The 27199-nt window shown below is 49.8% G+C and overlaps 4 protein-coding genes across 4 annotated transcripts; all 4 read left to right on the top strand.

Annotated features, from left to right (window-relative positions):
• Positions 1–629: 629 nt before the first annotated feature.
• BROUX77_007179 (uncharacterized protein) lies at positions 630–8883 on the top strand (the record flags this gene model as incomplete). Its single annotated transcript, XM_073752246.1, has 9 exons — positions 630–689; positions 749–2200; positions 2278–2615; positions 2696–5441; positions 5530–5616; positions 5703–5875; positions 5931–8477; positions 8552–8804; positions 8869–8883. 9 exons carry the CDS (start codon positions 630–632, stop codon positions 8881–8883), a joined length of 7671 nt encoding a protein of 2556 aa, XP_073602590.1.
• A 2569-nt stretch (positions 8884–11452) lies between these two features.
• BROUX77_007178 (uncharacterized protein) lies at positions 11453–11812 on the top strand (the record flags this gene model as incomplete). The annotated part of the gene is made up of 1 exon (XM_073752245.1): positions 11453–11812. One exon carries the CDS (start codon positions 11453–11455, stop codon positions 11810–11812), a length of 360 nt encoding a protein of 119 aa, XP_073602589.1.
• Positions 11813–12109: 297 nt separating this feature from the next.
• Positions 12110–13033, top strand: BROUX77_007177 (uncharacterized protein; the record flags this gene model as incomplete). The annotated part of the gene is made up of 1 exon (XM_073752244.1): positions 12110–13033. The coding sequence occupies one exon, from the start codon at positions 12110–12112 to the stop codon at positions 13031–13033; it is 924 nt and encodes a 307-aa protein (XP_073602588.1).
• A 389-nt stretch (positions 13034–13422) lies between these two features.
• BROUX77_007176 (uncharacterized protein) lies at positions 13423–14581 on the top strand (the record flags this gene model as incomplete). The annotated part of the gene is made up of 2 exons (XM_073752243.1): positions 13423–13918; positions 14049–14581. The coding sequence occupies 2 exons, from the start codon at positions 13423–13425 to the stop codon at positions 14579–14581; spliced, it is 1029 nt and encodes a 342-aa protein (XP_073602587.1).
• Positions 14582–27199: the final 12618 nt, after the last annotated feature.

The following is a 27199-nucleotide window of genomic DNA, read 5'->3' as shown; positions in this document are numbered from 1 at the left end:
ACCGGTACTTCTATCCTTGTATCGCGGCCTTCTTGCTCGCTGTTGATGCATCTGAAATCCTTCTCTCCAACCACGTAAACCACGTAAAACCTCGCAGCCATCTCGAGTCGAGCCGTCGATCTTCATTCTCAATCTCACTCTCAATCTCATTCTCATTCTCATTCTCATTCTTAGCCTTCTGCTCTGGCTCTGCTCTGACCCTGACCCTGGCCCTGGCCCTGGCCCCGACAGCTTTCTGCATCTCCTCGTCTCTCCCTCTCAACCTTTGATTCTTCTTCCTCCCTCTTCCATCTCCACACCGACCGCCGCTCCTTGGGCTTCTTCGTCTTTTTCTCCTGCGCGCACTGGCGGCCCCCCTGGCGCCAATTTCCAGCTCCAGCATTTGCCTACGCCTTGGCCTTTGCCCCTGTCCTGCATAACCCTTCTAAAACACCCCCCCGGTCCCTCCCTCCCTCCACACTACCCACTATCAGATATCAGGTTGTCTCCAGGCCAATTGGCTGTCGCTCACCCACCGCCAATCTCGACGACCTCGGGCTTCAATCCCGCATCGCACGCAGACCGCCCTTCTCTTCCGGACCGACCTGCCGTGACCCGCCGCCGCCGATCGAGATCCGCCCCCGCCCACCATGGATCCTCGCTGGGACACCAGCCTGGTCGAGTGCTTGTTCGAGCGGCTCATGTCCAAGGTCAGTCTCGCCCGCCCGTCGCCCATCCCCATGCTCCAGACACTAATGCCGCGCTCCAGCTCCCGCACAAAACCCGCGCCAGTCAGCAGGACCTCGCCCACGACGAAGTCCTCACCACCACACACGCCACCATTGTCAGCCTCAGCGTCACCAGCATCACGCTCGTGCTTGAATACGCCGTCGGCCTCCTCAACGACCTCATTCCCTCGCCGCACAGCCCCGTCGAGGGCCACGTCCTGCAGTCGCAAATATACGTCCTGTCGCTGATTGCCGACTGCTGCACGGCTAACTGGGACGCCGTCCGCGCCCGGAGCCACTCGGACGTCGCCCACACCGTGCCCGACAGCCTGGACGACGAGCTGGTTTCACACATCTTTGACGCCGTCCGCGTGTTGCTGGATCCGTTCCCCGACGGCTTTGTGCTGCCGTCCAACATCCTGCTCGGCGCCAACGCCACCGACTTCCCGCGCGCGCTCGAGGCCCGCTCTGACGAGCTCTACGATGGCATGACCACTGAGACCGGCAACGCGGGCGCCCTGCGCGCCGACATGGCCAAGCTCGACACCAACATCAAGACCCTGGTCGAGTTTGTGTCAGCGTCCAGCTGGAACGCTTGCTTTGACTATGTCCGCGCCGTCATCGCCGCCCTGCGCATCGCGCCCTCCAACGGCCCCTCGTCCGCCAGCCAGCACGCTGCCGCCCGAGACGACGAGCGCGCCGCCGCCGTGTTTCTCCGGTGCATTTCCTTCCTCTGGCTGGACGGCACCAAGCTGGCCGTCCTGCTGAGCGAGATGGCCAGCACATATCTCCATCTCAAGCCGCACCTCAAAAACTGCGTCGCCGTGGTCATGCCCATCCTCATCACCAACTGGATCGACCGCTTCCCCGACGAGTTTGTGCGCATCCACATCCGCCACATCAAGCTCACCAGCGCCATCGAAATGCTGTTTGACATGTGCCACAGCGAAACGGTAAAAATACGCCAGCTCTACGTGCCCATGCAGGCCTCATTACTGCTGCTTCTGCCAGAGGTTTTCGAGGTCGTCAGCAGTCTCACCACCGCCAAAAGCTCGGCCAAGAGTAAGCGCGTCGTCTTGCTGGATAACCTTAAGAAGGCCATACGCAACAAAAACCAATATGCCTGCTTTTGCCTGGTTATGCTGCTAAAGGCGGGCCGCCATTTTGTCGATGACCACGACTCGGCCTTTTCCAGCTTTGCTCTCGACATCCAGGACGAAATCAGAGATGCCGTGTTCCGCAATTCTGCCGGCTCTTCAGATAACCCCTTCCTCGACCAAGACATGGTCACGGCGTCCTTGGTGGCCCTGGCCCATCTCGATGTCGAAGGCGTGGCCGACTCGCTGCTGGAGAGCTGTCTGGTGCCCTCTGCGCCCTTGTCCTTCAAGCTTGCCGTCGTCCAGGCCTGCCAGTACTTTGCAAATCTTCCCAACCACTCTCAATATCAACCATTATTCAAAGTTTCCGCTCCCTTTATCCAAACTCAACTCAGGGTAAGAAGTACATCATGTAGTCCAGAAACACGGCCCCTACAGGATAGCCAACCATCTAACACTAGCTTTTGTTGTAGGCAATCTCAAATGGAAACACCGCCGCCATTCTTCCCGATTCCTCAAACTCAGAACTCTCCCCGACCCAAGCTATGGTGGCCATGGGAAAAGGCATCATGGGCTTTTTGAAAGCCGCCGACGGTCTCATGCTATACCAGTCACCACTACAAGACTATGACGACGCCAATCTGTACAGGTCACTCTTTTTGTGTCTGGTATCATCCGACAGGGAAATCCGGAATCTAGCTGCCGATGTATCATGTACCTTGTTTGACGACAGTCCAGAAGCAAAACAAAGGCGGCCCGACTTGACCCAACTTGAAACCGAAAACTGGCGCGAAGAGTACTGGGTACAAAGGTACGATGCTCCGACCGTGACGATCCCACTAGGATGCTTCTCCATAAACGCTAACCCGTGACCCTTATAACCCTTTGTAGTGCCAACATTCTCATTACCATCTGTACTGATTTGGACAAGCATACATCTCGAACACGGCTTCAACACCTGGAACAAAACTTGACTGCCCGAGTAAAGATTCTCCAAGAGTTCCCTGGCCTTGGCAAGTTAGAAAACAAGGTCCCAGAGGTAGAGGCTGCCGCGTCCCAGATTGAAACTACCCTGCTTCTCTTACTTTGCGCCGTGGATATCAATGTCTGCCAATTGGTTACTAGCTGTATCGCGCTGTTCCTGCAAGAGTCAATCCTCATGCAAAGCACATCAGATTCTGGTTACCAAACAAGCTTGATGCGAAACCGCCAAGTGTTTGACGAGTTGTCATCCAAGGACTTCCGCTTCACCGGCCTCGTGGCTTTCCAGAAGCGCACCCGCGGTCTTTTCCGCCGTCTCCACTGCCCTACGCCCGGCATCATCTATGCCTGGGAGGTTTCTCTGGACAGATGGATTCAAATATCGAGAGAAGTATCAGTCTCGTCACTGGAACCAATACCAGAAACGACCTTGGTCAAATGGAGGAATTACTCCGGGTTGCTGGCCTCGGTTGGTGGCATCTGTACGGCAGAACGATCGGCTGCTCTCGATGAACCCACAATGACTGGAAATTTTCGATGGATCGACAGGACTATGGATCAGAAGGAGGAGCCCTTGTTGCTGACCTATCTTCGTCTCAGTATCCAGCTTCTAGCATGCTCAAATGTTCGTGTGAGAGAAGCTACCAGAGAGGTCCTGTCTACTGAGATATCGCCCTTCTTGTATCAGCAACTCTTTACCGCTCTATCAATAGAACTAGACATTCTATTCACGGGCGCGCTTGCCTCTCCTGAACGGGGAATGGACCGAGAAATCATCTTTGCAGAACAGGCCGCCTCATTACTTCGCGCCTTGGTTGAGCGACTAGAGACGCCGGCTGATGCCGGAGCAGCCGCTTCTGTTCACATAGGCGCCATTGCCCTCAGTTTTGCCAAGTTTATGGAAGGCGTTGCAGATAACTCAACCACCATCCGCGTCAAAATCAAGATCTGCCAACTTAGCGAGCTTGTGGCTCACCGCAAGGAATTCCTGAATCTTAGGGATGACGTCCAAGTCCGGAATCAGCTGTTGGAATATGTCTTCTCCTGGATAGCCCGGCCAAAGACACCTCGTCAAGAGGCTCATATGAAGTCCAACAGACACGACGAGTCCTCACGGATGCAAAAGGATCTTGACAAGGCTTGCCTTAGGTGTCTTTCCGAGTTGACATACCGCTTACCCCTGCAACCTACAAGTAGCGATGGCCAGTCCGATGCAGGGGCTAGCGAACTCAAGTCTCAACTGTTCCAGACCTACTTTAACCGGTTCCTGTCACTCCTTAATCATGACAGCGCAGACGCACGACGTGCAGATCTAACACTACGAGACGACAACCTGATCCCCGATTTATCAATCACCATTCTTTCCAATCTGCTGAGCTCAAACATTGATGTCGGACTCAAGCACTCCCTTAACATTGGTTACCACGAGAATCTCGAGATCCGAACCGCCTTTGTCAAGGTACTTTACAACATTTTGATGCAGGGCACCGAGTTCAGCAACCTTTCCGATACCGCCGTCAGTGAAAAGCACACGCAACTTCTAGACATATTAACCTCGGATGTATCTCTTGCTGTTGCTCTCAGTGTTGTCTGTCCCGCTAATGAGGTTGACGAGATGGCCATTTCCCTGCTGGTAGTTTATGAGCAACGAGGCAAGGGCTTCCAACTGATCGAGGCCTTGATCAGCCAGGAGATAGAGGACACTGATTCCGAAGCTGAAATTCTTCGCAGGAACTGTGTGGCTACTAAGATGCTCTCTATCTATGCCAAATGGCAAGGATCGGCCTACATCAAGGGGACGCTTCAACAAGTAGTTGAGCGACTCATGATAACTTCCAAGGAACTAAACCTTGAGCTTGACCCCTCGCGTGTCTCGTCTCCAGAGGAGCTTCAGAATAACGCCATCCAGCTGCGAATCGTTGCAAAGGTTTTCGTGGACGACATTTGCGCTTCATCAGCAAAGATTCCTCCCTGCTTCCGCAAAATCTGCAGCATCATCTCGTCTGCAGTGTTAACGCGTTTCCCCGATGCCAAGTACACGGCTGTAGGCGCGTTCATATTCTTGCGTTTCTTCTGTCCTGCTATTGTTGCGCCTGACGTCGAAGGGCTAATATCAACGCCCCCCTCAAAGGAAATGCGCCGTGGCTTGTTGCTCATTGCCAAGGTTGTCCAAAACCTGGCCAACAATGTCCTTTTTGGTGCCAAGGAGCCCTTCATGTTCCCTCTCAATGACTTTCTCACTGAAAACATTTACCGAGTAACAACCTTTCTGCGCGAGATCTCGGGTTCTCCGAGGGGCGAAATAGAACCCTCTAACGTCGAGTGGTCTGAGTTTGGATCCTGTGTGTCTCTTCATCGCTTCTTGTACGACCATTGGGATCACTTTCGACAGAGGCTGACATACCAGGAACGAAGAGAGCAAGCCAGGTCTCCGGCTGAATCTCAACGTACCCGGTCGCCATTTGTCCAGCCTCTTCGCAAGTTGATCACGAACCTGGGCCCCCCTGTGATGGCAATCACCTGGAACAAGCCTGCGCTGTCGGCAAACACACCTCCAAGCTATGCACGCTTCCACAGCTTCATGCTTCGAAACTCTATGCGCAGTCCAGAGTCATTCCTTAATTCTCGAGCGGTATATGAAGGTGGCGAAACCAAGGTGAGCAACTGATTGGGGTGGTGTTTGGAATACTGGGCCTAGTTGATACAGACATGCTAATCAACTACGATATCTTCAACCTCTACAGGATGGAGTCCCGATCGTTTGCATCATTATGCGTTACATCGATGTTGAAACGGTGGATTATGATGCCATCATCTACTGGTACTTCAAGGTAAATCAACTTCAAACATGGCAGGCCTTGCACATGAATACCCATAGCTAACCTCGACGTGCTTTCTTCCCCCTTCCGTCTTGTAGATTATTAGCAGACTTTGGAGTCGGCCTTTTGGTCTGTTGATTGACGCGACTTGCTACAATGGCCATGTAGAAACTCCAGAAGATCTTTTTGACAGGCTGGAGAAACTATCCCCCATTGAGCTTTCTCGCTCTCTGTCTCGTGTCTATGTCCACAACATGAACAGCACATTTCGGTCAGTGATTCTGCCAATCTCTTCTACTCTTCATGACTCCTAACGCCCTTTATAGATCATGCTTCCGCCGTTTATTGCGGGTCTCGTCTCGTAACCGAGCCAGCGTTTTCAACCCAAGCAACGTGCAGTACTACCTCCTTGGTGGGCGCTACGACCTGCAAGCCCATTTCCATCTCAGCCAGCTGCATCTTCCCAAGGAGACGATCAGTGTTGTGACAGACACGCGGTTTGTCTTCCAGCCTGTCACCAAACTCTCGCGGATGAGAGGAGACATTGATGTCACCATCACTGTGGGCACTCACTTCATTCAGGTGACAACAAATGACAAGCAAGAAGTGCACTCTTCATCTCGGATAAGCGGAATCATCAACGACATTTTCCGAGTGGGTGAAGTCGAGGACACGCCATCGAGCATGGGCTTGGACGATGACTCTGGCTTTGGTTTGAGAGCTGACAATGGAAAAATTGTCATGCAGTTCAAGAGCTCCAAGACCATTGACATCATTCAAGCTATCCGGGGCACAAAGACGAAGAACGGAAAAGACAATCGCTCCCAAAAGCTATTTGAGCGGCTCGTGAGACCTCAAGATGTCCCCGGTACTCTTTTAAATTTGGCCCTCACCAACCTTAGCAGCCCAGACCACACTCTCCGTCTTGCCTCATACAATCTGCTCGGTGCGCTCTGTCGTGCATTCAAGTTCTCGGCGGCCGAGAAGATCCTTTGCCTCAAAGGAATTTCTATCCCCATGGTTCCTGTGTCGTTTGTGCTTCGTATCAGCACAGAGCTTGCCAATACGGAGCCGCAGCTCACCCAGGACTTCCTGACCGAGTTTTTTGTTGGCTGGGACAGTTTCTCTGAAGATCAAAGACCTCTCAGCATAGCATACATGGCTCCATGGCTTCCCGGTCTGCGTCTTCATCTTCTTACAAATGAAACAGACGGCGAAAAGGCCCGGGAAAAGGTTGCTGTTATTCTACGAAAGCTTGTCGAGGTTGCCGTTTCCGACCACCTTCTCACCTTTACCCTCGAGAAGATAGTGTGGCCGCACATTAGTCGTGACGAGGTTCTTGTGGAAGTCTTGCTGGAGGAACTTACCCGTGCGGCCCTGAAGATTTCTATTGAAGACGATGCCTTGGAAGCCCTGGCATCTATCGCTGCCTCTATCGGTACTGTTACCATGCGTGGAAAGATTATTGCCCGTTTGCGTAAAGTGCTGAACCGGTCCTCAATGCGGCCCACTCGGTATCTCCCAGACAATAGTGTCTGGGGCGAGATCTGCGTCCTCTTGCGCTTCTGTCTATCACTGTCTTTTGACAGCGGTGTTCAGGCACAGCTCTACCTCCCCGACGTATTCCATATTGTCACCATGCTTGCCAACACGGGCGTCGCAGAGGTGCGCTCGGTTGTCCATAGATTGCTCATAAACTCTCTTCACTCTATCTGCACATCGTTCTCTCTGAACGAGGCCCAGCAGACAAAGCTCCTGAGTACCCTTGAGTATCTAGATGAGCCCAGAAGCGAGCTGTTCCTGCCTCTTACGACTGCGCGCGATGGCGCCTCCTTCACCACTGCACAGGAGCAGGGTGTCCCGTCACTCAACGCGGTCGAGGCACTGGCTAATCTACTCATCGAGGTCTGTTCCATCTCCGCGCCCAACTTGGACGCTGCAAACACGTGGCGCGCCCGGTGGATGAGCCTGGTGGCGAGCACAGCCTTTCAGGTGAACCCGGCCATCCAGCCTCGAGCATTCACCATCATGGGATGCCTGGCCCAGGGCGATGTCGATGATGATCTTCTTTACCAAGTTCTCGTTTCTCTAGGCTCGAGTATCACGCGGTATTGCGAGGACAATAATGCGGATTTGCTGGTCTCCATCATAACTGCCCTTTCAAAGATGATGGCAAAGCTCCCATCCACCTCTCGTTACGGACTTCAACTCTTCTGGCTTGCCATCTCACTTCTTAGGTTCCTGCCGTCCAATCTCTTCAACTATGCTGCACAACTCCTCGAGGCCTTTCTCAACAATGTCTATCTTTCCGAGAACATGACAGGCACTAAGCTCGTTCCACTTCTTCTCCAGGCCCGTGGCCAGCTTAAAGACGCTTGCTTCGCCTTGGACGAGACTCATGGAATTCCATTTACGCCCGACAACTTCCACTTTGCTGTTTGCGCTTGTCTTGTTCGAGGCCTGACGGATACCATGACGCGCAACATTACTATGCGTGTTCTCTGTGTCTTCTTGGATGTAATGGAACCTGCTACGACCCCGGCCGCTGGCGAGGGTGGCGAGGCCTCTGCCTCTGCTTCGTTCGCCAAGATCTCGACACAGTCTCCCTACGCGGCCCTCATGCTCTCTCGCTGTGTTGGTCTGGAGGAACTGAATGACCGCCTATGGTTCCCCGGCATTAACCCACAGACAATGGACGACAGCATTCTCAGATGGCGTCTCCACGATCTCGACTCCATCAAGGACAAGGATCTGCTTCTCAACACGTGCATTGAGTTGGTTGACTTCCAAGACTTGGATGCACCCATTCAAAACCGGAGTTTGAGATGGCTTACCAGTGTGGCTCTTCGTCGGCCCTCTGTTCTTATTCATCTGTTAGTTCATCCGCACATTCCCCGCTTTGTTTGCTCACAAAAGTTCGCTAACATTTACCTTTTCTTCCGTGCAGATACTCCCACTTGACAGCAGTGCTAGACGATATTCTTTATCACTCCCAGATCTCCTCCACGCTGCAATCGGCATACGAGCTGTTGCAGTGTCTCATCACGAACCCAAAGTTTTCTTCTACCACTGCCCAACACGTCGAGCCGTACGGCGTGTTGACCGATCTTGGCTTCAGCAAGATTTGGCAAAGCTGCTCGTACAATGCAAACAACGAGCCAGATCCCGAGTTTGCCGTGCAACTCAAGGATCTCATCAACGTAAGTCCTGTCTTGATCAGCCCCAACGGTACAACATTTGGCTAACCAACCGTTTACGACACAGCTAATTATTCTGTGATGTCATTAATAAATACCCCTGTTCATTTGTGTCAAAAATGCTGAACATGCTGTTTCATGAGATTGAGACGGCCGCTGTCCAACAACTTGATGAATGTTTATGAATGTTTATGAATTGTTTATGAAGGGCGGCTTCCTGCATTTGACCTGAGCTTCAGAGAATAAACAGATGATTTGTGAATGTGTATCCCCTCGTACTGTCAAGCTAACTTTGCAGTTGATATTCTAGTATTTGGCTTGCTGTTTTCGCGTCTGATGGTACTATTCCAAATTCATCATTGTCGCCCGTAAGTTGCTTTCTAATAGTTGCCCCCGGACCTCCCTGGAGCGGGCGACCGGCGCCGTGACGCGTTTTCCAATCGTGTACGCGTCAGATGGGGGGACACCTACAGTTGGCACCTCGGATCACTTGTACCACGAACAGTCTGATCCCGGCGCTCTCTCCTCCGCTTGACCTCGTTCGGCATTCGCGTGTTCTTGTCATCTGTGGCCCTAATCTGAAGGCTATTTTATCATTGACCGCCGAAATCCCTCTCAAAATGCGAAGCCCTTCACCCACGAAATAGAGTTGGGCCGCCACGGCAAAACACCGGAATATTGTAGTGCATTGCACGAAAGTCCAGCACACGCGACCACATTACCCCACAGTTTCCAGAAATATTGCGGCTGATTCTCGCGACCTCAGCTTACCTTTCGATGTGGTCAGATTCACGACCTGGAGCCTCAGGCCAACGCCAAGTCGCCTCGAAGCTCCGGCTTCTTGTCAGGCTCTCAGTGTCTCCTACTGAAATGTCTTCCATTTTGATTTGACGCTCAGTTTGCAGATCTGACCGCAACTAAAATGAGTGTGGCCGTTTCCAGCACGGCGCGCCTCGCAAAGCTTGCCAGCGCCACCAAAGGAAGCGCAAACTCTCGATTCGTGGGACGAGCTCCTCAACGAACTGAAGGAGTGGAATCACCCGGTACGAACCATTGTCATTTCCTGCTCCGAGTTTTACTGGAAGCACATGCTAACGCGAACTGTAAAATCAGAAGGTCCTCCACGTCACGAAGCTATTTCCCGTGGATTGTCTTCCTGTTAGCTCCGATTCCCATCCCCTGAAGCTCCCACAACAACCTAATCAATAACGCAATTTGTTTTGCATCGCCCGAGCGGAAAGCGGGTTTCAATATCGGCATGCGGGAACAGATAATCGATCCACGCCATCGATACACGGCTTCATTTGCTGTCAAAATATCCGTCAACACCAAAACTATGCCGCGAGGGGTATCCGCGATATCAACAGGACAGAACAGTTCCCGTGCCCAGGCTGGTTGAAGTTGTGCCCTTCTGTAGCCGACCACCACCTGAGCCTGGAGTTGCACCATAAATACCGAAGTTGACGGTGCTGGAATTCCCCTGGCCTATTGCCCCGCCCCGGCTCCCCAGCGGCTTTGTTTTTGGCATGCCAAGCTGCGGGCCATCGGCGTCGAATACATTTCAGCCGACCTGATGCCCGCCGACGGCCTAACCAAGCAACTAAACAAAGTCAAACACCAGCACTGTCTCCATCCCTTGGACATGTCTACTTCCCCTAACTAAGGCCTCGCTCTGGTCTGGCCCCAGCGAGTGCGCCAATCCTTGAACCAGCACCCTAAGAACCCCAGACTGAAAAACATGGCAAACAACCCTGGCAGCCCACTCAACAACTTTGAGGACATGCGGAAAGAAAATTTCAAGCATCCCCCAGGTTTTTCCGCCGCCACAGTCCATTGTGATGGCTACCAGTGTCCCCAGCCCGACACACGAAAACTATCGGCAATGGCTTCAGACCCTGAACCACACACTGATGCACAACTCCCTGCCGGTAGTAAACGTGAGACCGGGACCCAGATTCACTGAAGGCTGTGCTCCTTGTGGTGTTACTGACAGTCGATTATATCACACTGTCTTATCCACATTGAACAACACGCAAAAACTCACATTTGCGTCCGAGAGTTCTGAGCGGCTCATGCAAAAGCTTGAAGATTATTTCAGCAAGTTTGACAGAGCCGTGGAGGAACACCTCAAAAACCAGCTGACAAGCATCAACCCGGTCCCCAAGTTTTTCCAACATCTGGGCAAACATCAACTGCGTGAGAGCGCAACTACAACACTATGATCCATTGGCGGATAAAATACACAATGACAAAGAATTACTGTGTCGCATCTCATTGGTGATCGACCCAGTACGCTACGACCAGGCGATACAGTATGTGAGAAATTCTCCATACGCCTCGGCCGAAGACATACTCGATAGGTTTATTGCAGATTTGTCTCCGAATCGCCCCGGAATCGACTACGCAATCAATCTCTCAAAAGATAAGCAAGGATGGGAAAACAAAGTCTCGTGGGGCTCCCTATATAGCATGTCCTTATTGGAGTTGCACCTTTGTTCACTGCATCCTATACTGCGAAAACCCAGTACTCGAGATCCAGCCTTAACATCATCTCAAATTCACAACCCCCCTCCCCCGGCTGGTTGTCTGCCGCGTTTTCCCTCGTTTTTGTCATCATTCTTTTTTGACCACTATTTATTACTGCCCGACATATGCGCTTCTCGTCTATGAGCGATTCCGAGTCCGATACAACTTCAAGTATGAGCTTCCAAGACGCCGAGATGTCTGGCACTGTCCAAGGCCCTGCCACCGCAGCCGCCCCTCCCGCCACGTCCGCTTTCGCCCAGGTCCAGGCCCGCTTCGACCATTCGAATGCGTCGCTATACCCCGCCTTCCGGATTTATCTCGAGGGAAGGCGGGCCTTTCAGGCGAGGAAGGCTCCGGAAGTCCACGACCCGTTCATCATCTTTGGCTTTGGTCTTCTTTCTGGTCGCGCTTCTGCGCAGATGCAGCCTTGGGTGTGGAGCATCGTCCGCAACCCGACTTTAGCTAATGTGGACAAGTTTTTTTGAAACAATGGATGGCATGTTTCTCGACAGCTCCGCAGCCCAAAGGGCCCTCGACAAGCTTGTCAACTTTCGAGCCACCAGCAGGTCCGCCACTGACCACATCTATAGCCATCCAAGTTGTGTGTTGCCTCTTCATCTCAACCGACCATGCGTCTTAGAACCCTCTTCTAACTGACGTCTTCCTCCGCGGGCCCTACTGTCCACCTCCCGAACCTATCATTGTCCCGAGTCGTTGGCTGTACCCGAAACCCTATTCCTTTCATCGGGCCCTATCCGTAATATCAGCAGCAAGAATCACGCATGCCTACCCCTCTTCCCCTAGCAGGCCTCACGATCGAAGAAGTGCGCCGCATGCGGGAGCTTTTGGCCATTTCACCCGCCCCTCAGCCTGCTCCGGACGCCGATCGCCAGACAGGTACGCGCCTCAGATGGCCGTCGTGGGATGGGGAGGTATCCGCGTTCCCGAGGTTTTTCAACCACCTCAAGCTGCGAGCGAAAGCGCACGAAAGGACGAAGGAACTACCCGAGTCCACATGCATGAAGATCTTCGCATGCATCCCTAGTGAAAAGCAGCCACTCGTCGAGCGTTGGTTCGACCAAGGAGAATCCTTCGGCTGGAATTGGCGGGTTTTCCTCGAGCACATCAACGAGCAGTTTCGAGACAGGGATGCCATAAAGAAGGCGGGCCAGAAGTTATATCTGATGCGCATGGGTGCATCCCAAACGTTCGTTTCCTTCCTCCAAGACTTTGAGCGTCAGCTCGGAGCCTGCGAAGGACACAGTTGGCCAGATCGGGCCAAGATCATTCCGCTACACGCAAGCCTTAATGCGACCTTGCAGTTCCACCTGACTGCCAAGACCCTACCGGATGACGACTATGATGCATGGGTACGAAAGGTTAAAATCGTTGCCGCTAGGGTGGAGAGCCTGCCAGCCTACAAATCCAAGGATCCCAACAAAGCAAACACCTGGTCTTTGAAGTCTGAAAGAACCTCCGACATGCCCCGAGAGGAGGGGTACCATGGTCGTGGGAACGCCCGTATCGACAACGACGGTGACACCGTCATGACAGGCGTCAACGCCCTAGTCGCCCAGCTGACAACTGCAGTCAACGCTCTCCAGACTCAAGGACAGCCCCAACGTCGCCAGTCCTCTAAGCCTCCTGCACCCTGGAGAAGTCAGCCCGAAATGGAGAAGGCGCGTACTCGTCGGGCCTGTTTGTAAGAAGGTAGATAACGTCACGGTCGAAGATGAACTAAAAGGGTTAGAACCCTGACCGTGTACGCTAAATTCCAATAGTACGTGCAAGACGAAACGGCTAGAGCGATAACAGGAAGTTAGAACTCTACTACTGCACACTAAGGCACAGAGACATGCACGATAACAAGCAAAAGCAAGAGAGTCCAAGATATAGTCTCCAACTACGATCTAGACTCTCGATCAAAGCGGACGATTGAAATCTACGCAGGTAGCATTTCGATAGGAGGCCACACGGAGCGTGCGACTCTTCAACTTCCACTCGTTTGACTTCGGAGTTGTAATTCTTTATCTCTTTTATTCCAGAAACACTTCATTTCTTTCTTTCAAAATTACCTACCCTCCAGACAATCAAGATGGCTCTCCAGGATGGACCCAAGGACACTACAGGCCATGTTGATGGCGAGGGAGTTACCCCTGTAGTGGAAGCCAGTCAGGCTCACCCCGGAGGCTCGCTGGTCAGCTCGGACTCATCGACAAGAGCCGAGCCCCACGAGGCCGATGGAGGGCACGAACCGCCCAGCTCCTCATCGTCTGACGACGAGGACCAAGTTCAAGAAGCGTGCCCCAAGTGGGCACAGAACCTCATACTTCAGCTTGCCACACAGGCAGGAAAAGCTAAACGGCGCCAGAGCGAGGCGCTGGACCAAATGGTCAAGGTTTTCAGCGACAGCCAGGAGGCTGCGCAGCGTCACAAGATCCCCAAGGCCCCGACTTACAGTGTCCAAAAGCTCAAACTTGAAGCCACTGTTGGTGAAGTCGAGGATTGGATCGCGGGAATCATCGAGGTCAACGCGACTATGGCACCCGGGCAACCGGACCGCTACTATGTGCAACGATCTATGGATCGAGGTAGGGTCAGGCTTCGTCCACACCGCCGTCCACACCGCCTTGCACACCGCCGTTACTCACCGCCTGCCAAACCGGTGTGCATACCGCCTTTGTCAAGGGTACGCGTCATACCTCTACCGCGTGTATATAGATAGTGTTGTTTCCGCCTGCCGCAAGATTTTTGCCCTAGCCCAGACGGGCACATGCGCCGCCTACTATTCAGACTTTGTGTCGCTAACCAGCCAGTTAGGTTGGACAGAAACCAAAATACTTATTGCGCTGTTTGAGCGCAACCTCAAGGACCACGTGAAGGATATATTGGCCCAGAAAGCAAAAGATGTGCCCAAGGACACGCTCGAGGCCTTCGCTATGTACTGCACGGCGGTAGACAATTCCATCTACGCGCGGCACATTGAGAGAAAAACTTCGCGCTACAATCCCGGTCCCCGCGCTGCACAGCACATTTCTGTTCCCCGGCCGATGCCGACACTGCCCACAGGCGACCCCATGGATCTTGACTCGGTCTCCATGCCGTTCCGCTACAACCAGAATGGTACCACAGCCTGGGGCATCTGCTGGAGATGCGGCTCTCCCGACCACGTCGCGCGGTCATGCGCTAAGAGACACAAGGCTGCTATCAAACAGGCCACACTGCAATCTGATGACGAAGATTCAAAAAACTAGGTGGGCTAGTTACCTTCGCCGCTCACCCCGGAACTAGCCCATGCGATAACTTGAGTACGAACTTAGTGATTGGCTCTTACTCGATTGGACGAACCGTTGACCATGGAAACTCTGTGTCATGAATAGTCATTCTTGCCATTGCCATTGCATAGGGTTATGCCTGGCACCTTACCCCGCTTCTATTTTGTCACGCTAATGTTCCAAGGACGTATGATGATATGGTTATACCACTTGGTGGTCTGTGTAACCTTGAGGTGTCACTCCGGTTTATCTACTCGGGTGTGGCCGGCTTGCACACTATAGATCATCGCTATTAGGTAACTCGATACTCTGCAGTTGATGCAGCTTATTCTGAGTTGACTGCTATTCTCGTTCCTTTTGTGTCAACAGCGTTTGAGCGTGGGGTCCACACCTGTTAGGCCGATATCGCTGTAACGCGACATATCGTTGCCTGGGTGTCTTGAGGGATTTTCAGTCTGCTGCTGCAGTGTTGGTTTATCTCGTGAACTAACATCCGGTTTGATAGTAGCGTCTGGTAACGTTGAGTTACGTATGTCCCCACTTTCGTTTATCTGTGATTTGGTTCTAGCTTGGGAAGATCTCTGTTGTCAGAATCTGCAACGCCTTAAATAGCGTTGCCTTCTGCCCTGTGTGATCAGGTTAGCTCTTGCTCCCCAAGCTTAACAATCACATACACCCCTTTTGCCATTCTTCTTTGTATACTAGTTGATAGTATCACTTCTTCGATAGTACCTTCTTCTTTAGTACTATATCTTTAATCATCACTTGTTTCTTGATAGCCTTGATTGCATCAGTACCTTCTGTCGTCTTCGTTACCTCAGTGTTCCTGTGATTGTTTATTCCCTTCCGTGTGTTATAAGATCAATTAGTTGAGTGTGCCTCTTTACCTCAAACCGACCATACGACCTAGAGAGTTCTATCCTCTCCTCCCGGCCGTATATCCGCGCAGGCCTGACTGTCCACCTCTGGAACCTATCATTGTCCTGAGTCGTTGGCTTTCTAGAACCCTAATGGTTTCCTTGGGCCCTATCCGTAATACTATCCCGCGACCCCCAACAGGAGCAGCCCACCAATACCCCAGGATTAGAGGTATTTACGCCTCAGCAACTCGCAATAGTCCAGACGATACTACTGAACCACGTGAAACCACAAGCCCCGGCTCCTCCTGTCATGAATAGCCATTCTTGCCATTGCCATTGCATAGGGTTATGCCTGGCACCTTACCCCGCTTCCGTTGTGTCACGCTAATGTTCCAAGGACGTATGATGATACGGTTATACCACTTGGTGGTCTGTGTAACCTTGAGGTGTCACTCCGGTTTATCTACTCGGGTGTGGCCGGCTTGCACACTATAGATCATCGCTATTAGGTAACTCGGTACTCTGCAGTTGATGCAGCTTATTCTGAGTTGACTGCTATTCTCGTTCCTTTTGTGTCAACAGCGTTTGAGCGTGGGGCCCACACCTGTTAGGCCGATATCGCTGTAACGCGACATATCGTTGCCTGGGTGTCTTGAGGGATTTTCAGTTCTGCTGCTGCCGTGTTGGTTTATCTCGTGAACTAACATCCGGTTTGATAGTAGCGTCTGGTAACGTTGAGTTACGTATGTCCCCACTTTCGGTTATCTGTGATTTGGTTCTAGCTTGGGAAGATCTCTGTTGTCAGAATCTGCAACGCCTTAAATAGCGTTGCCTTCTGCCCTGTGTGATCAGGTTAACTCTTGCTCCCCAAGCTTAACAATCACATACACCCCTTTTGCCATTCTTCTTTGTATACTAGTTTATAGTATCACTTCTTCGATAGTACCTTCTTCTTTAGTACTATATCTTTAATTATCACTTGTTTCTTGATAGCCTTCATTGCATCAGTACCTTCTGTCGTCTTCGTTACCTCAGTGTTCCTGTGATTGTTTATTCCCTTCCGTGTGTTATAAGATCAATTAGTTGAGTGTGCCTCTTTACCTCAAACCGACCATACGACCTAGAGAGTTCTATCCTCTCCTCCCGGCCGTATATCCGCGCAGGCCTGACTGTCCACCTCTGGAACCTATCATTGTCCTGAGTCGTTGGCTTTCTAGAACCCTAATGGTTTCCTTGGGCCCTATCCGTAATATTTTGTTAAGCTTCATTTAAAGACTCACACATTCTTCCAACTCTTTGTTATTCTTTAGCACACCTTATTCTTCTTTTCGTTCCGGCTCTCGACTACGGCCGATATCCCGTCTTCCTATGATCATACTAGCGCTGCTGTTGTTACACAACCTTCTTCGTCCGCTAGTCATAACTCGGCTCTTTCTGGTTCTTAGTTGATTCCATTTCTCAATCTACTTCTCTTCTTCTGTGGACAGTCAGTTGATGGCACTGTCTCTGTCCCAGCTCCTTTAATTTCGTTGAAGCACTTTGTTCCTCTAGGCTAATGTCGTCTCAAGCTTTGCGTTCCACTGCAAGCAATGAGAACCGGCGGGCTCACCGCACTACCGCTGAGCAGGTTCTCGATCCTGTTGATCAGGATGACCTACGGCTAGAACAAGTGCACAAGCGATATCCCGAATGCAGTTCGGACAGTTATTATGATTTGCGTCCGGTGTTCTTGCGGGATGGTGTACCTTCAACCACCTCTTGTCAAGACGCAGGTCATGCTGTTAATCTTGTCTCGACTGCCGAACATATCAATACTCTTCCGTCTGATGATGCACATCTAAATTTGCAACTTGTCAAGCAAAACCTGGATGGCATGCTCACACGTGGCTTCATTGCCCCTACTTCTTCAGTGTTGGCTTCTCCGATTCTTTGTCCTCGGGAACCAGGCAGTGTACGATCTTCTGTTGATTTACGGGCGGTCAACTACCTTATTTTATAAGCTGTTCATTTGGTCCCGCATCAACCAGTCGTTACAACTTGCCACATCTGAACGGGGGTTTCCAGAAAGCCATGTCTACCAGCTATGCACCTTTTGGCTTGCAGCAATGATGTTGCCAACTCCCAGATTACTTTGAGTTACAACATGGTACCTGAGTGTATAAAGTGTTGTTGTTGAGTTTACTCACACACCTGCCATTGTGCCAAAGCATGTTATTGAGTTCTTGTGGGATTTCTTGGACAGTTTATGTCTGTTTTTAGACCTCTGTGTCTGTATTTCTTGGCCTTTGTCTTGCCTAATTGTTTTGACTCCTGTTGGGTCTATTTATATGATATCAGCAGCTAGTGTCTGTTCTTTGCTGAGCTCGTTGGTTCTACGAACAGCTCGTGTCTGTTCTTTGGGTTGACACCTCTTAATGCCTCTTCCTTGTGACACCGTGTGTCCATCGGCGACTGCTTTTTTTGTGTCTCTTCTTTGACCACTATGGTGCTTGCGTTTGACCCCTGCTGGGTTATAATTGCCGACAGCTCGTGTCTGTCCGGGTATTGATAGTTTATATCTACTCGCTTTGCTGACAGCCCGTGTCTGTCTGGGTATTGACAGTTGCTGTCTACTCGCTTTGTTAACAGCTCGCTTCTGTCCCACTTCTTGACAGTTATGTCTAGTCTTCGTGCCACAGTTGTGTCTAATGCGTTAGGCCACTGTTCGGACTATTTTCTTTCGGCTGTTGTTGTGTCTACTTACGACCACTATACGTCTACTTCTTGTGACATGTTCTGTGTCCTCTACTTTGGACAGCTCTCTTGCCTGTTACTTTCTTCGACTCTGTTACGTCTACTTGCGACTACTCTATGTCTCCTTTCTTCGACCTCTTTGTGTCTTCACTTGGGCCTACTCTCTGCCTCTCTCTTTTGGACAATATCTTGTTGTTTTTCTTCTCGTTAAAAGAAACACGATGTCCCTCTTCGAAGTCCTGCCTATGGTGGTGCAGGCCAGTCTTGTATCTTGTGCTGAAATACTGCCAAGTTTGACAAGCTGACTTTACCAATTTCTTGTTTTCCCCTTTCACCAATACTCTTTACGGATCCTGCACGTCTTTGTTTCCATGCTGTCTGTTGTCATATACCAATTACCCGATCGATGATGAGTCCCCATTACACATGTTAGTCTATTCTCCCACAACCGGAATCGTGTTCGTTTACATCCATCGAACCATGTCCCAGGGGGTTCTTAGCTATTGTGGAGGCGATTATGTCGCGGCGATTGATGATTGTGCCAACTGAGTAGCCACTCTGGTGTACACTTGTTACCAGAACTTGGTAGTTCTCAGGGGACCTTCTGCATCTTGCAGGCAACAGATTTATGGGCTATGGAACTGAGCGATTGTTGTTTGTTATAACCTACAGGCCTGGCTCTTACTTCTATGACCAATGCCATAACTAGGGAGGACAACAAGGTTGAAAAACCTTTGCCTTTGCGGGTACTGAGCTGCGTTCTCAACTTATTCCCACTTAAGATCCTTGGTGCTGCCCCTCGGTTGATGAGGTTGCCTTTCGTTATTCCCATTCTTTTTTACCTTCCTCTTGTCTGTGGACACGAGGCCCTTACGAAGTTGTCGTTGCACTTCAAGGCCTTGTTTTATGTTGATCAGATGTACAAGCTTTCATGCTAGGGATTCCGTTGATCCCCTATACGTCACGATGTTGTTGGTGCATCGAGATCTACAATTCTTGCCTGCGGAGTCATGCTGTGTCTAGACCCGTATGGTTGGCTTATTCCTTCTGTTCCGATTCTGCAAAGCCCGGTGGACTTCCGTGTCCCTAGATGCCCGGCTTCCTTTTGCGAATTCTCCGACTTGATTCTAGTCTAGGATGTGGCGATCTTAGTACTGCTGTGGAAATCAGTCATTTAAAAGGAGCATACTGTCATGAATAGCCATTCTTGCCATTGCCATTGCATAGGGTTATGCCTGGCACCTTACCCCGCTTCCGTTGTGTCACGCTAATGTTCCAAGGACGTATGATGATACGGTTATACCACTTGGTGGTCTGTGTAACCTTGAGGTGTCACTCCGGTTTATCTACTCGGGTGTGGCCGGCTTGCACACTATAGATCATCGCTATTAGGTAACTCGGTACTCTGCAGTTGATGCAGCTTATTCTGAGTTGACTGCTATTCTCGTTCCTTTTGTGTCAACAGCGTTTGAGCGTGGGGCCCACACCTGTTAGGCCGATATCGCTGTAACGCGACATATCGTTGCCTGGGTGTCTTGAGGGATTTTCAGTTCTGCTGCTGCCGTGTTGGTTTATCTCGTGAACTAACATCCGGTTTGATAGTAGCGTCTGGTAACGTTGAGTTACGTATGTCCCCACTTTCGGTTATCTGTGATTTGGTTCTAGCTTGGGAAGATCTCTGTTGTCAGAATCTGCAACGCCTTAAATAGCGTTGCCTTCTGCCCTGTGTGATCAGGTTAACTCTTGCTCCCCAAGCTTAACAATCACATACACCCCTTTTGCCATTCTTCTTTGTATACTAGTTTATAGTATCACTTCTTCGATAGTACCTTCTTCTTTAGTACTATATCTTTAATTATCACTTGTTTCTTGATAGCCTTCATTGCATCAGTACCTTCTGTCGTCTTCGTTACCTCAGTGTTCCTGTGATTGTTTATTCCCTTCCGTGTGTTATAAGATCAATTAGTTGAGTGTGCCTCTTTACCTCAAACCGACCATACGACCTAGAGAGTTCTATCCTCTCCTCCCGGCCGTATATCCGCGCAGGCCTGACTGTCTGTCATGAATAGCCATTCTTGCCATTGCCATTGCATAGGGTTATGCCTGGCACCTTACCCCGCTTCCGTTGTGTCACGCTAATGTTCCAAGGACGTATGATGATACGGTTATACCACTTGGTGGTCTGTGTAACCTTGAGGTGTCACTCCGGTTTATCTACTCGGGTGTGGCCGGCTTGCACACTATAGATCATCGCTATTAGGTAACTCGGTACTCTGCAGTTGATGCAGCTTATTCTGAGTTGACTGCTATTCTCGTTCCTTTTGTGTCAACAGCGTTTGAGCGTGGGGCCCACACCTGTTAGGCCGATATCGCTGTAACGCGACATATCGTTGCCTGGGTGTCTTGAGGGATTTTCAGTTCTGCTGCTGCCGTGTTGGTTTATCTCGTGAACTAACATCCGGTTTGATAGTAGCGTCTGGTAACGTTGAGTTACGTATGTCCCCACTTTCGGTTATCTGTGATTTGGTTCTAGCTTGGGAAGATCTCTGTTGTCAGAATCTGCAACGCCTTAAATAGCGTTGCCTTCTGCCCTGTGTGATCAGGTTAACTCTTGCTCCCCAAGCTTAACAATCACATACACCCCTTTTGCCATTCTTCTTTGTATACTAGTTTATAGTATCACTTCTTCGATAGTACCTTCTTCTTTAGTACTATATCTTTAATTATCACTTGTTTCTTGATAGCCTTCATTGCATCAGTACCTTCTGTCGTCTTCGTTACCTCAGTGTTCCTGTGATTGTTTATTCCCTTCCGTGTGTTATAAGATCAATTAGTTGAGTGTGCCTCTTTACCTCAAACCGACCATACGACCTAGAGAGTTCTATCCTCTCCTCCCGGCCGTATATCCGCGCAGGCCTGACTGTCCACCTCTGGAACCTATCATTGTCCTGAGTCGTTGGCTTTCTAGAACCCTAATGGTTTCCTTGGGCCCTATCCGTAATATTTTGTTAAGCTTCATTTAAAGACTCACACATTCTTCCAACTCTTTGTTATTCTTTAGCACACCTTATTCTTCTTTTCGTTCCGGCTCTCGACTACGGCCGATATCCCGTCTTCCTATGATCATACTAGCGCTGCTGTTGTTACACAACCTTCTTCGTCCGCTAGTCATAACTCGGCTCTTTCTGGTTCTTAGTTGATTCCATTTCTCAATCTACTTCTCTTCTTCTGTGGACAGTCAGTTGATGGCACTGTCTCTGTCCCAGCTCCTTTAATTTCGTTGAAGCACTTTGTTCCTCTAGGCTAATGTCGTCTCAAGCTTTGCGTTCCACTGCAAGCAATGAGAACCGGCGGGCTCACCGCACTACCGCTGAGCAGGTTCTCGATCCTGTTGATCAGGATGACCTACGGCTAGAACAAGTGCACAAGCGATATCCCGAATGCAGTTCGGACAGTTATTATGATTTGCGTCCGGTGTTCTTGCGGGATGGTGTACCTTCAACCACCTCTTGTCAAGACGCAGGTCATGCTGTTAATCTTGTCTCGACTGCCGAACATATCAATACTCTTCCGTCTGATGATGCACATCTAAATTTGCAACTTGTCAAGCAAAACCTGGATGGCATGCTCACACGTGGCTTCATTGCCCCTACTTCTTCAGTGTTGGCTTCTCCGATTCTTTGTCCTCGGGAACCAGGCAGTGTACGATCTTCTGTTGATTTACGGGCGGTCAACTACCTTATTTTATAAGCTGTTCATTTGGTCCCGCATCAACCAGTCGTTACAACTTGCCACATCTGAACGGGGGTTTCCAGAAAGCCATGTCTACCAGCTATGCACCTTTTGGCTTGCAGCAATGATGTTGCCAACTCCCAGATTACTTTGAGTTACAACATGGTACCTGAGTGTATAAAGTGTTGTTGTTGAGTTTACTCACACACCTGCCATTGTGCCAAAGCATGTTATTGAGTTCTTGTGGGATTTCTTGGACAGTTTATGTCTGTTTTTAGACCTCTGTGTCTGTATTTCTTGGCCTTTGTCTTGCCTAATTGTTTTGACTCCTGTTGGGTCTATTTATATGATATCAGCAGCTAGTGTCTGTTCTTTGCTGAGCTCGTTGGTTCTACGAACAGCTCGTGTCTGTTCTTTGGGTTGACACCTCTTAATGCCTCTTCCTTGTGACACCGTGTGTCCATCGGCGACTGCTTTTTTTGTGTCTCTTCTTTGACCACTATGGTGCTTGCGTTTGACCCCTGCTGGGTTATAATTGCCGACAGCTCGTGTCTGTCCGGGTATTGATAGTTTATATCTACTCGCTTTGCTGACAGCCCGTGTCTGTCTGGGTATTGACAGTTGCTGTCTACTCGCTTTGTTAACAGCTCGCTTCTGTCCCACTTCTTGACAGTTATGTCTAGTCTTCGTGCCACAGTTGTGTCTAATGCGTTAGGCCACTGTTCGGACTATTTTCTTTCGGCTGTTGTTGTGTCTACTTACGACCACTATACGTCTACTTCTTGTGACATGTTCTGTGTCCTCTACTTTGGACAGCTCTCTTGCCTGTTACTTTCTTCGACTCTGTTACGTCTACTTGCGACTACTCTATGTCTCCTTTCTGCGACCTCTTTGTGTCTTCACTTGGGCCTACTCTCTGCCTCTCTCTTTTGGACAATATCTTGTTGTTTTTCTTCTCGTTAAAAGAAACACGATGTCCCTCTTCGAAGTCCTGCCTATGGTGGTGCAGGCCAGTCTTGTATCTTGTGCTGAAATACTGCCAAGTTTGACAAGCTGACTTTACCAATTTCTTGTTTTCCCCTTTCACCAATACTCTTTACGGATCCTGCACGTCTTTGTTTCCATGCTGTCTGTTGTCATATACCAATTACCCGATCGATGATGAGTCCCCATTACACATGTTAGTCTATTCTCCCACAACCGGAATCGTGTTCGTTTACATCCATCGAACCATGTCCCAGGGGGTTCTTAGCTATTGTGGAGGCGATTATGTCGCGGCGATTGATGATTGTGCCAACTGAGTAGCCACTCTGGTGTACACTTGTTACCAGAACTTGGTAGTTCTCAGGGGACCTTCTGCATCTTGCAGGCAACAGATTTATGGGCTATGGAACTGAGCGATTGTTGTTTGTTATAACCTACAGGCCTGGCTCTTACTTCTATGACCAATGCCATAACTAGGGAGGACAACAAGGTTGAAAAACCTTTGCCTTTGCGGGTACTGAGCTGCGTTCTCAACTTATTCCCACTTAAGATCCTTGGTGCTGCCCCTCGGTTGATGAGGTTGCCTTTCGTTATTCCCATTCTTTTTTACCTTCCTCTTGTCTGTGGACACGAGGCCCTTACGAAGTTGTCGTTGCACTTCAAGGCCTTGTTTTATGTTGATCAGATGTACAAGCTTTCATGCTAGGGATTCCGTTGATCCCCTATACGTCACGATGTTGTTGGTGCATCGAGATCTACAATTCTTGCCTGCGGAGTCATGCTGTGTCTAGACCCGTATGGTTGGCTTATTCCTTCTGTTCCGATTCTGCAAAGCCCGGTGGACTTCCGTGTCCCTAGATGCCCGGCTTCCTTTTGCGAATTCTCCGACTTGATTCTAGTCTAGGATGTGGCGATCTTAGTACTGCTGTGGAAATCAGTCATTTAAAAGGAGCATACTGTCATGAATAGCCATTCTTGCCATTGCCATTGCATAGGGTTATGCCTGGCACCTTACCCCGCTTCCGTTGTGTCACGCTAATGTTCCAAGGACGTATGATGATACGGTTATACCACTTGGTGGTCTGTGTAACCTTGAGGTGTCACTCCGGTTTATCTACTCGGGTGTGGCCGGCTTGCACACTATAGATCATCGCTATTAGGTAACTCGGTACTCTGCAGTTGATGCAGCTTATTCTGAGTTGACTGCTATTCTCGTTCCTTTTGTGTCAACAGCGTTTGAGCGTGGGGCCCACACCTGTTAGGCCGATATCGCTGTAACGCGACATATCGTTGCCTGGGTGTCTTGAGGGATTTTCAGTTCTGCTGCTGCCGTGTTGGTTTATCTCGTGAACTAACATCCGGTTTGATAGTAGCGTCTGGTAACGTTGAGTTACGTATGTCCCCACTTTCGGTTATCTGTGATTTGGTTCTAGCTTGGGAAGATCTCTGTTGTCAGAATCTGCAACGCCTTAAATAGCGTTGCCTTCTGCCCTGTGTGATCAGGTTAACTCTTGCTCCCCAAGCTTAACAATCACATACACCCCTTTTGCCATTCTTCTTTGTATACTAGTTTATAGTATCACTTCTTCGATAGTACCTTCTTCTTTAGTACTATATCTTTAATTATCACTTGTTTCTTGATAGCCTTCATTGCATCAGTACCTTCTGTCGTCTTCGTTACCTCAGTGTTCCTGTGATTGTTTATTCCCTTCCGTGTGTTATAAGATCAATTAGTTGAGTGTGCCTCTTTACCTCAAACCGACCATACGACCTAGAGAGTTCTATCCTCTCCTCCCGGCCGTATATCCGCGCAGGCCTGACTGTCCACCTCTGGAACCTATCATTGTCCTGAGTCGTTGGCTTTCTAGAACCCTAATGGTTTCCTTGGGCCCTATCCGTAATATTTTGTTAAGCTTCATTTAAAGACTCACACATTCTTCCAACTCTTTGTTATTCTTTAGCACACCTTATTCTTCTTTTCGTTCCGGCTCTCGACTACGGCCGATATCCCGTCTTCCTATGATCATACTAGCGCTGCTGTTGTTACACAACCTTCTTCGTCCGCTAGTCATAACTCGGCTCTTTCTGGTTCTTAGTTGATTCCATTTCTCAATCTACTTCTCTTCTTCTGTGGACAGTCAGTTGATGGCACTGTCTCTGTCCCAGCTCCTTTAATTTCGTTGAAGCACTTTGTTCCTCTAGGCTAATGTCGTCTCAAGCTTTGCGTTCCACTGCAAGCAATGAGAACCGGCGGGCTCACCGCACTACCGCTGAGCAGGTTCTCGATCCTGTTGATCAGGATGACCTACGGCTAGAACAAGTGCACAAGCGATATCCCGAATGCAGTTCGGACAGTTATTATGATTTGCGTCCGGTGTTCTTGCGGGATGGTGTACCTTCAACCACCTCTTGTCAAGACGCAGGTCATGCTGTTAATCTTGTCTCGACTGCCGAACATATCAATACTCTTCCGTCTGATGATGCACATCTAAATTTGCAACTTGTCAAGCAAAACCTGGATGGCATGCTCACACGTGGCTTCATTGCCCCTACTTCTTCAGTGTTGGCTTCTCCGATTCTTTGTCCTCGGGAACCAGGCAGTGTACGATCTTCTGTTGATTTACGGGCGGTCAACTACCTTATTTTATAAGCTGTTCATTTGGTCCCGCATCAACCAGTCGTTACAACTTGCCACATCTGAACGGGGGTTTCCAGAAAGCCATGTCTACCAGCTATGCACCTTTTGGCTTGCAGCAATGATGTTGCCAACTCCCAGATTACTTTGAGTTACAACATGGTACCTGAGTGTATAAAGTGTTGTTGTTGAGTTTACTCACACACCTGCCATTGTGCCAAAGCATGTTATTGAGTTCTTGTGGGATTTCTTGGACAGTTTATGTCTGTTTTTAGACCTCTGTGTCTGTATTTCTTGGCCTTTGTCTTGCCTAATTGTTTTGACTCCTGTTGGGTCTATTTATATGATATCAGCAGCTAGTGTCTGTTCTTTGCTGAGCTCGTTGGTTCTACGAACAGCTCGTGTCTGTTCTTTGGGTTGACACCTCTTAATGCCTCTTCCTTGTGACACCGTGTGTCCATCGGCGACTGCTTTTTTTGTGTCTCTTCTTTGACCACTATGGTGCTTGCGTTTGACCCCTGCTGGGTTATAATTGCCGACAGCTCGTGTCTGTCCGGGTATTGATAGTTTATATCTACTCGCTTTGCTGACAGCCCGTGTCTGTCTGGGTATTGACAGTTGCTGTCTACTCGCTTTGTTAACAGCTCGCTTCTGTCCCACTTCTTGACAGTTATGTCTAGTCTTCGTGCCACAGTTGTGTCTAATGCGTTAGGCCACTGTTCGGACTATTTTCTTTCGGCTGTTGTTGTGTCTACTTACGACCACTATACGTCTACTTCTTGTGACATGTTCTGTGTCCTCTACTTTGGACAGCTCTCTTGCCTGTTACTTTCTTCGACTCTGTTACGTCTACTTGCGACTACTCTATGTCTCCTTTCTGCGACCTCTTTGTGTCTTCACTTGGGCCTACTCTCTGCCTCTCTCTTTTGGACAATATCTTGTTGTTTTTCTTCTCGTTAAAAGAAACACGATGTCCCTCTTCGAAGTCCTGCCTATGGTGGTGCAGGCCAGTCTTGTATCTTGTGCTGAAATACTGCCAAGTTTGACAAGCTGACTTTACCAATTTCTTGTTTTCCCCTTTCACCAATACTCTTTACGGATCCTGCACGTCTTTGTTTCCATGCTGTCTGTTGTCATATACCAATTACCCGATCGATGATGAGTCCCCATTACACATGTTAGTCTATTCTCCCACAACCGGAATCGTGTTCGTTTACATCCATCGAACCATGTCCCAGGGGGTTCTTAGCTATTGTGGAGGCGATTATGTCGCGGCGATTGATGATTGTGCCAACTGAGTAGCCACTCTGGTGTACACTTGTTACCAGAACTTGGTAGTTCTCAGGGGACCTTCTGCATCTTGCAGGCAACAGATTTATGGGCTATGGAACTGAGCGATTGTTGTTTGTTATAACCTACAGGCCTGGCTCTTACTTCTATGACCAATGCCATAACTAGGGAGGACAACAAGGTTGAAAAACCTTTGCCTTTGCGGGTACTGAGCTGCGTTCTCAACTTATTCCCACTTAAGATCCTTGGTGCTGCCCCTCGGTTGATGAGGTTGCCTTTCGTTATTCCCATTCTTTTTTACCTTCCTCTTGTCTGTGGACACGAGGCCCTTACGAAGTTGTCGTTGCACTTCAAGGCCTTGTT

This window comes from Berkeleyomyces rouxiae (genome assembly GCF_048999995.1).
Source record: "Berkeleyomyces rouxiae strain 22BRR77 chromosome Unknown BrBRR77_ptg000011l, whole genome shotgun sequence".
NCBI lineage: Eukaryota > Fungi > Ascomycota > Sordariomycetes > Microascales > Ceratocystidaceae > Berkeleyomyces > Berkeleyomyces rouxiae.
The sequence above is the reverse complement of the archived record's forward strand: the minus strand, read 5'-3'. Positions and strand labels throughout refer to the sequence as shown.